Source organism: Epinephelus fuscoguttatus, linkage group LG6 (assembly GCF_011397635.1).
Source record: "Epinephelus fuscoguttatus linkage group LG6, E.fuscoguttatus.final_Chr_v1".
NCBI lineage: Eukaryota > Metazoa > Chordata > Actinopteri > Perciformes > Serranidae > Epinephelus > Epinephelus fuscoguttatus.
The window spans coordinates 21,263,704-21,273,872 of NC_064757.1; the positions used below are offsets into that span (position 1 = coordinate 21,263,704).

General features: G+C 42.0%; 1 protein-coding gene across 2 annotated transcripts; it reads right to left on the bottom strand.

Moving 5' to 3' along the window:
* Window positions 1-827: 827 nt before the first annotated feature.
* On the bottom strand, window positions 828-10,001 carry polk (polymerase (DNA directed) kappa). Of its 2 annotated transcripts, none has more exons than XM_049579561.1 (15): window positions 9,890-10,001; window positions 9,603-9,749; window positions 9,197-9,316; window positions 8,914-9,066; window positions 8,478-8,609; window positions 8,192-8,342; window positions 7,801-8,007; window positions 6,922-7,046; window positions 6,534-6,700; window positions 6,411-6,443; window positions 6,214-6,310; window positions 4,621-4,792; window positions 3,428-4,465; window positions 1,416-1,460; window positions 828-1,281 (listed from the first exon to the last, which is right to left on the bottom strand). In XM_049579561.1, exons 2-15 carry the CDS (start codon window positions 9,732-9,734, stop codon window positions 1,187-1,189), a joined length of 2,667 nt encoding a protein of 888 aa, XP_049435518.1. In that variant the 5' UTR covers window positions 9,735-9,749; window positions 9,890-10,001; the 3' UTR covers window positions 828-1,186. The 2 variants fall into 2 exon arrangements, with proteins under 2 accessions (XP_049435518.1, XP_049435519.1); XM_049579562.1 differs by having other exon boundaries at window positions 1,416-1,464.
* Between the last annotated feature and the right edge of the window lie 168 nt (window positions 10,002-10,169).

Sequence of the window (10,169 nt, forward strand, 5' to 3'; positions counted from 1 at the left end):
TGTTTGGTTTCCATGCACTACGTAGGTACAACGCCACAAATTGACTTTTTTTCCTTTAACAACAAAAACACATGGTTGGATTTAGGAAAAAAGTTGTTGGACACACAGCAGCGTAACCACTACACACGATCCAGGCGTAGCTGCAATACGAGAGAACCTCTGAGCCAGGGGAGCACAGAGGCTAACCGCCCGAGCAGCGAATTTTGGCGACTTCGGAGTGAGACCAGGCTCGCCATACATCAGAAAGAGGCTGTCTCTGTGGAGGAGCTAAGGCTGAATCTGACTCACAAACCGTGGTGATGCCTCGCAAACAGCCTATCAGAGTGGCCCTTCCCTTAATTATGCGTAACTTTAAGTCTTACTAAAATGTAAATGGGTCAGTGAGATAAAAACTAACCACCCATTCAGTTGTCATGAACGTTGTAATTACCTATACATGGGGGTCTATGGGAATTTACCCTGTTTTGGAGCCAGCCTCCAGTGGCCATTTGATGAACTGCAGTTTTTGGCACTTCGGTGTTGGCTTCATTTTTCAGCCTCAGAGCTGCCGCTCAATATCTACATAAAGGAGCAAGTCCTCTCCCATGGAGTCCGCCGTATTGCCCTACGGTAGCCCAGAACAGACAAACCAAACACTGGCTCTAGATTGTCCCATTTACGCTTTCACCATAGTTCTCAGAATCGCTTGGCACAGTGGTGTAGTTTCACTTCCTCAACCTCACCTCTAGATGCCACTAAATCCCACAAACTGGACCTTTAATTGTTAAAATGTCATCACCTAAAGCCAGATTTCTGCAAAATAGTCATTTATTTCAACTTTGATTTACACGATAGAAGAATTCTCTTATCTTCATTATTAAACATATACAGAATCATTATTAGAAAACACAATAAATACAAATTGATATTACTGATAATATCTGAATAAAATAATGTCATGAACATAAATTAAAGTACCAACACTCAGCATGTAATAAATATCCCTATGATCCATTTTGCATATACAACAAAAACATTATGCTTATCTTCATCTTTAATTTCTTGTCCAGAGAATGGCTTATAAAAAACAAATAAGGCATAATAGTGCAAATACTAAGCTTCTTATATATGTGATCTTAATTACAGGTTTTCTGAAGAGAGACAGAGGAGAGAAGTTTTTTCATTTCCAGTCGAGGATGAATATTCTTCATACATGGCTGTCACCTGAAGAACTTGTCGATGGTGTTGCGAGGGCAGAGGCCTTTAGCCTTTTTAGAAGGAGGAGAGGAAGGGGAGCCCCGTCTAAACGTCAGAAAAAAACCCATACATTTTTATAAATTAAAGCACTTCTTATTACTTCTCTACCCACAGCACATTGACTATATTTCATATGTCAACCTTCTGTGAAGCGACAATCTGTAAACAAGCAGTCTCACCGTTTGGTTTTGCCTGTACTTGCTTGCACCGGCAGGAGACGGCCTCTGTCTGCCAACAGAGACAACACTCATGAACACTGATAGAAAAAAAAACCTCCTCTCTGACAAAAAAAATGACATCCACTGAGGAGGCAAACAATTGCAACACCTCTTCAGGGATATAAAGAGTGCAATTTCTGAGGCAGGCTTGTTTAAGAGGAAACCGGGGTGCAGTTCATTGTAGGAAATGAATAGGTGAGAAAGTGATTTAGCCATTTCCAAGACCAGGGCAAAGGAAGCCCCATGGGCTGAAATGAGATGTCTCTTCTCTGTAGGAATCGATACAAACATCTCACACAATGTCACTGTCAGTAAATAACAAGGTCATAGGCCACCGACATCCTCCCAAATAGAGATTCCTTCTGTTAACTCCAAAGATGTCATACAGTCACAGTTCATAGGAGTTACTAACAGGATCCTATCTGTCATCAGCAGAGACAGAAACACTCTCATACTTTAAATCCATGTAGGAAACACTGACTTACCTGTCACTCCGACATACTCAAGGAACAAAATGAATTATTAAAGTGGCTGTAATCAGTATTTTTTATAATAATGTAAGGCGATTCTTCATAGAATTATCACCTGAATCTGCAGCTCGTCTCAGCTTTACAGCAGTTTAAAGGGTACCTTCTGTATTTTTCAACCTGGACTCTATTTTCCCATGTTTTTGTGTCTAAGTGACTAATAGGAACAACAATTTTTTAAACTGGTTGAGTGTTGAGCAAGGTCACTGCAGCTGCCAGCTGCAAAACAGGCTGCAATGTAAACACTCACGGCATGTTTGCACCATCTTTTCACATACAATAACAGTGCTTGTTACAGTGCTGACAGACTCAGATTGTTATTTTAAGTGTCTGACAACATGGGGAGAATGGAAAGAATCCCTACAGAGATAGACCTTGTTGCCAAAGAGTAAGATCTTTTTTGTTTAACCAGGACCATCTCTGAAGTCACCATGGCCAAACGCACCAGACTCCATTTAAAAAGCAGTCATTTTAGCATGTACAGAGCTGGCATGTATTTACATTTAACTGGATGAATTAAGGGTTTATTTCAACCAAACCAGAGTTGGTGATTGTTGGGACAGTGGAGAGACAAACCAAGATGGCTTTAGGGAGTTCTAGTTTGTTTCTGTCGACTTTGAATGAAGTGTGTTTTATGATGATAAAATTACAGTTTTTTTTAGATGGAGTCTGGTGGGTATGGTAATGGTGATTTCTGGGCTGTTTTATGGTCAAACAAAAAGGATCTTCCTCTTAACAAAAATGTCTATCTCTGTTGGGATCCTTTCCATAAACTGTGAGACACTGAAAATATTAATCTGAGCCTGTCACTGTCAAAAACATGCACTTATCGTGGACATAAATTAACAGTGCAAACATGCCCCAAGTGGTTACGTTGCAGCCTGTTTCGCGGCTGCTGGCTGCAGCGGTTTCACTCAGTGCTGGACCAGTTTAAAAAAACTGTTGTTCCTATTAGTCACTCAGGTACTTTTAAAGCAAATTTCAGCTCTCTGGTTCACTCTCACGGCTTTCATCGTGTTGTTTTCAGCTGCAGCAGGCATCCGTTTTCAGCGACCATCTTAAAAAATCCCTTAGCACACTTACTGCTCAGCACCAAACAGCAGACAGACACAATTGGTGACTAGTTGGTAAACACAGTGGAGCATTTAGCAGCTTAAGAGACAGATATTTGTGTTAGGAGTTGGTAGAGACCAAAAAAAAAAGGCTCAAAGAGAGTGAGTAATAAGGCTCAAAATGCTAGTAACTGAAAAGGTGATATGTCAATGTTGCGCTCACAACTGGTTTCTTCTGCCCCCAAATGGCCAAAAAGAAAAATTACAGGTTTAATGATGTAGGGTGATAATTATACTGCACAGAGTAGTTCCTGTTTAGTTTGGAAGTACTGAACAACCTCATTTAACACACATACGCACACACGCGCACACACACAAACACACACACACTCACCTCTGGCCTTGCTATTTATAACTGAGGGTGGATTTATGGGAAATGATGTCTGCCCCCCCAGCTCATGTAGGACTTCCTGGTTCAGGCAGAGGTCAACGTGGTGGTTGAAGACAGTGAGGTCATTGCTATCCTGGGTCAGCTGACATACTGGGCAGATGAGGACGCGGCCTTTATCATTACATGACTGAGGCTGTGGAGAGGTCACCGTTTCGCTGTCACCACTGATTAACAAAACCACTGATTTCCCGGGCTGTTTTTTTGAGCTGTACTGGTCTTTCTTAGGATCGCCTCTGTTCACCTCCAACTCCTTACTGCTCTCTGCTTTCTCCACTTCAACCTCACACTCTCTTGTACATTTGTTCACCATTTCACATTCTTTAGGGTCGTTTTCTAGATCCACATCTGACTCCGAGTCAGAAACTGTGCATTGGTTGGGCTTACTGGAGGCATCATTGAGACACTGGTCTATATGTGTGTTGAAGACATTCAGATCGGTCGTCTTCACCTGCCTGAAGCACACTGGACAGGTGAGGCTCTCTGACACCTTGCCACCACAGCCTGATGTGGAAGCTTGGGCCTCTGGGAGGGAGACTGAGTCATGTTCTGAGAGATCTGAGGCCGCACAGTTATTCTTGTGTGCTTTTGTTGATGACTCTACACCCTGTTGGGCATCAGCGCCTGTGGAAGGAATCACAGAAGCACTCTGTTCTTCCTCTTGTGTGTTGGCATTCCCTGCCTGGAGTTGCAGTCTTTTGGCATGAGCCCTTTGGAAGAAAGACTGTTTGGGTTCCTCACCAGTCTGCACCCCTTCTAACCCCCTCTGCTTACTCCACATGGGAACTTCCTCTTGTCGCTGGTACTTCTGCGCCAGGGGCCCCGTCTGGAGGGAGTGATCGGAGAGATGCTTTTTGTCAAGCTTTTGAGTCGTTCCTTGGGGAGAGCCACTTGAGTCAGTCTTGCCTGGCTGAAGAAAGCCAATGATGCTCCTCTGCAGGGGCTTTTTATCATCCGAACTGACAAAGGCGGAGATCCTAACACCTACGAGCACAAAAGTAAATTATGTGGAGAAAACTTCAAAATAAACGGCAACTGCGTGTTATTGTTTCCACACGCAGTGAGTCACAGATCATTTAGATTTATTTCAAGAAAGTTATATTAATTGACATGTAAGTTATACTGCTATAACTAATTACCCATGAGCCTCAGTCTGAGTGGCTGGGGGCTTTCATTGTCGATTTCTGTTTTCAGTAGGTCCTTAGCAACAGCAAAGATCTCATCCACTGTAGCAACAGCGTATGGCAGTGTCAACGCCCTGGTTTTCACCTCGAAGTTCACGTTCTTCAGCTTCAGCGTCACTGTTTTACCCTTCAGGAAAATGAAGAAACAGTTGAACTCATATTAGGGAAACATTTAAAATCATTTCTCTCTGCTGTCTTATAATGTCTTAATTAGAAGAATAATCAATGATACTGTGTGAAAGGGGCCATAAATGGAGGAGAGATGGAAATCTGTATAATCTGTCATATCTCTGATTGATTTGTCAGAATGCATTTTGTGAGTAACACGGCACAAAGCACCCTCATAGTAATGTGATCATCTCCTAGGGAGACATTTCCAAGGCTGATAGTAGCCCCTGCTGTCTCCTTAATGGCTCTCCATTTCCTTCAGCTATCAAGGCCACATCAGGACCCAGGCAGGGGGGTGATGGTCGTGCCAAGCCATCCAGTCCTTTCTCTATCGATTCGAACGGGAATGAACAGGTTGAGGTAATTGTATGAGATTCTGTTTGGAGTCAGGACGATTCTAGGGAGGCCAAGAATAAGACGGCACTTCTTTTTTTTTCTTAACCAATACAACCCTTTTCTCTCAATCCATTTTTGTGGTGTCAGTTTGTGTTCAAATGTCCCCTGTGCTCGCTTTATTTCGCTTCTCTTTGCTCAGCCTGAGACAGTCAAATGGAGCAGTGCTCCCCAACCCTTTTTCTTTAAGGAAGCCCGTTTCTATCATAGAGGAAGCAGACGACCCCTGACTAAGTGACATATTTTACAGATATTTCATATAATAGAAGAAGAACTGATAAACTGTACAAGTAACCCCAATGTGAACGCAATAACTGCAGCAAGTTGATGAAATTTGAGCGGATTATTTACGCATATTGCACCGGAAATTTGTTTTCCTGATATTTTAGTAACTTTTTATAAACTTCAATGTCTATAATATAATTTTTTTTTTTTTTCAAACAATCATGCCTACAGGCTTCTTTTTTGACAAATTCAGTGTCTCCTTCTCTCCAGCGTTTGGACATCGTTCATTTAGCTCTTTGGTTGTTTTAACTGTGCACTTTTCTAATGCAGGACAAGGCTGTTTAGCAGAGAGTAAAAGCTTTGTGAATATACCTCTGTTCAGGTCTTCACTTGCCCTTACCCTGTGAGATTTTTTAAAGTTAACATCTTAAATAATAATCTAAACTTTACAAGTCACAATTTCATTTAGTTTTCTTCACAGAAATGCATGTAATCCTACAATATAGGTCTACTCTCTATATATTTTAAGAGTTTTCTTACACCCCTTAAAATCAAGAAAGCCTCGCAACCCCCAGGGAAGCTTTGGCGACCTCTAGTAGGGGTCCAGACCCCCAGGTTAGGAACCAGTGACACGGAGTGTTAGGGCACTGTCTCTATGAAATGAAAACTTTGAACATACAGTATGACCTGGTAAATGTAGCCAAAGTTGTGTTTAAGAGTCTATTTGTTTCTAAGATAGGCAAGGAAACCCTCGTTCACTACCTTTAGACCTTCTTTCTTCATGTCTTCTGCTAAATCTTCACAGAGCTCTCTGCAAAAAGACATCTGCTCCTCGACTTTACTCAATTCTTTAAATGTCCTGTAAAGATTAAGTGACAGAGAGAAAATGAGAGAGAGTTAAGAAGGTGGACACTCACAAAATCATTTCAGCTGTCTATTATTTCTCATTGAAACCAAACCTTTCTGTGCTCATGCTTTTCCTTTCTTCATGTCTGTGTGAAATCAAAGACAGCAAGTATTATCTGGACTGTTTTCTTTTTCAATCAGTTGTGTTGAGTTTTATGAAGCAGACAGTGAAGTACCTGGGTATATATGTGGAGCCCAGACCCAGGGAAACCTGCATGAAATGATGCCAGGATGTCTCTGAGAACAACAACGACAGCAACGCCATCTGCTGGCGAAGATGAGAACAGCTACTGACGCCCAGAGCGTTTAGCATCTTCTCACTCACCTTCCCAATGCCAGAAACCTGAAAGCAAACACAAACACACTTTTACAGTTTTTAAATATTGATACAGATTTTCTTTCAACCATCTTTCCTCCGTCTGCAGCACATCATCAGTCACTTTACACCCCATCTGTCAGCCTTTAATAATACAAAAACACATGACTACATTCTAACATCTTTCCATAATTATTCACACGCGAGGCTCTGTGTTTATGTTTTAGTTTGAGCAATGTGTACTGTACTTTGCGAACTGGGAGATTCTGGACGAAGTCCATCACTGCCTCTCTGGTGGAGGGGAGTCTGTATTGGCCGTTGGGCTTGTTCTTGTCACTGCACACCTTGGCAAGCATCGTGTTTGGAGCAATTCCTGGAAGATTGAATAGCGGAATTGAATGTGTTTGCAAATGAACGGTTGGTAAAACATACGCATAATCATCATCATAATTCTGAAACAAAATGTGCCAGAGAGACTTTTATTATATCACTGAACAGTTTGCTGTTGCAAAGGATGAATTATACTTAAAGTGGAGCTGCCTGTCCTCTCATATTTTCACAATTTTGTGTTTATTCAGAGAGTAGGGAGGAGGGAGATGGAGGAAATCCAAGACACCAGAAGAGTGAAATACTTAAAGGAACATTTCACCCACAAAAATGACAATTTGTATATTAATTACTCATCCTGTACGTGCACAATGCTCTGCACGAGCAGAGTTTGAACACACACGCTCACCCAGGCGTACTACTCTTATGCAGATTGCAGAAGTGTTTTAACTAGTAAGCTTTTAGTGAAAACATGTGTCTGGGAAGTACTGAACATATGACTGGATATATGAGACTTGGATTACACTGCATGTGTTGTGTTAAGAGTTTGTAAATGAATGTTTTGATACAGTTTTGCTGTTGTTATGTCATTCAGCGTGGAAGCATGGGAGAAAAATCAAAGTTTTCTTCATGAATTCAACGTAACACTGGGTGAGTAACATACACAAATGGTCATTTTGTGGGGAGAGTATTCCTCTAACTTTTGTCGAGTATGTATGTGTGTTCTCCTATGGAATTCAAATTATAAAAGCAAAAAGGAAAGTGTTTTCTTAATCACGTCGGAATGGTTATCTGCTCACCTGCACTGGCAGTCAGCATGGTCTTCTGCTCAATGCGGAAGCGCATCTCTCTCACAGCCTCTTCGACAGATGTCCCAAACACCTCAAACGCACCAGCAGCAGCACTGACACCATCAGAGCCTGGCAAGGAGCTGGGGCTGTCGTCAAAAAGGACTGGAGAGAGGTCTTTGTCCTCTGGCACTGCCTCCTGGGGAAGCTGCTCCTCACCTTTACCAAATAAATAAATAAAAAAGACTTCACACAATAATCTGATGCCTGAAACTTTGATCATGTAACAGAAATGTTCCCTGTTATATTGTCACGTCTACAGTAAAAGTTGTAGTGACAAACAAACAACACACTACACCATATAATCATTTTTTATAAACATTTCTGAATAAATGAGTCCTGCCTGTGGCGGTGCTGCTGGCCTGGTAGTAATGTGTACGTGAGGATTCTGGCCAGCTCTGCCTCTGCTCCAAGTGGTCTGTAAAATCCAGATAGGCTTCATCCAGGCTCATTGGCTGGAAGTGAGGGTCATAGTCTGCAAAAATCTTCCGAATCTAACAAAGAGACACAAATCCACACGCACCTGTCAGTTTTAAGCAAGAAGCCACAAAATGGCTGCATAGCATAGCTCTTTGTGTGTGTGTGTGTGTGTGTGTGTGTGTGTGTGTGTGTTTTGCCATCACTCTTACCTCACCACTCACAGCTCTGTATTTGTCAAAGTTGGTGGGCACAATAACTAAGCCGGGGCAGAGTTTCTTTCCAATGAAGCCGGGCATGGCGGCTCGGACCCCGTACTTCCTGGCATGGTAGTTAGACGTCGACTGAAAGAGAAAGAACACTTTAAATTTGTCCTGAAGCTTTTCATATAACATTAGCTCTGGCTTAAATATGCATGATTTTTAATATTACAGTGATGATACTGTGCAATGAATATGAAACATGCATATGAAGACGAATAGCTGTGTTACAATGTGAGGATCGTGGTTAGAATATTTACAATGATGTGCTCCAGTATAAATATTTTAAACCTATCGGAAACTTCTTTTTCTTCTCTGTCTGTCCGGTGTTAAAGTGTAATTATGAAGAAATTACAGTCATAATTGTGTCCATAATGTTTGAACCCACCAGCATGCTCATGGATCCCACAGCCATGGGTTTGTCCTTCAGCTCAGGACAGTCTCTCATCTCCACGGCAGCGTAGAAAGCGTCCATGTCCACATGTATAATCACACGGCTGAGATCACGAGTCATCTCCAACTCACTGGCCAACTTCTCCACCTGTAAAGAGATTTGATAAAGTAGCCTGACATCTGGTGATGTAGCTTTTTCATTTATTAGCAAAACAAACTTGTCTGCATGTATTTTTGAGTGATCTCTAAAGGAAACCGATCATTCCAACTGCTCTTACCTGAGCGTGTGCTTTCTTTAACTGTTGCTCTGTGATCTGTGCCTTTTGTTGCATCATTTTCTCAATGCGCTGGTTCACCTGCTGCTCTCTCTTCAGCTCATTCTCATAAAACCTGGATCCCTGCAGGGGAAACGACAAGGACAATAAAGAGTTACAGATTCTGGAGTGCGGACATAATGAAAAGCTACAACAGCACATCTATTTTTAGGACTGTATGTCATCACACTGTCACACAAGGCTGGACAGAGCCAGTAAAACTGGACCACCCATTTCATATTATCCACAGCACACTACAGAGCTCTGACCTTTCTCACAAATATCTTTGCTGAGATTCTTATGAATGAAAGATTACTGGTGTGTCATGCAGGACGAACCGAGCAGGTCTATTTGAATTGTTGGTGTCTACCTTGGATGACTCCATGATGATCTTGTTGATCTTGTCCCTGTCAAGACCCTCCATACCAGCTTTGTTGTCATTGAGGGCCATCCTGGAGAGGAAGCCCTCTCCTCCTGTAGAGGATGCAGCCCCATTCTCCATCTTGAAGACTGGATCCTTGGAGGAGAAATAGTATGGTCCAGTTTATAACGAGCTCAACTCTAGTTGATAAAAATTAGATATCATAAACATGTGTCCCATCATGTGTGCGCCTTTTCTACTTAGATCAGATAACCAGCAGTGTTTCAGAGGCTTACCTTTTCACTGTGAACAGGAACAAACACACGGACTCAAACTCGCTCAGCTGTTTATCAGCCGGTCATGTCTGTACTTGATTTGAAAGTAACTGTTTACTGTGACGGTTTTGGCGGCACTTCCGCGTACATGCGTCATAACCGGAAAAGGCGGGACTTAGACTGTTTACATTGGTTAAATAAATTCACTAAGAGAAGCTTTACGAGATTAACTTTTACCTGTTTGAAAGACACAAAATAGTATGAACCAATGTGCAAATGTCAATTACTGCATCATGTATTT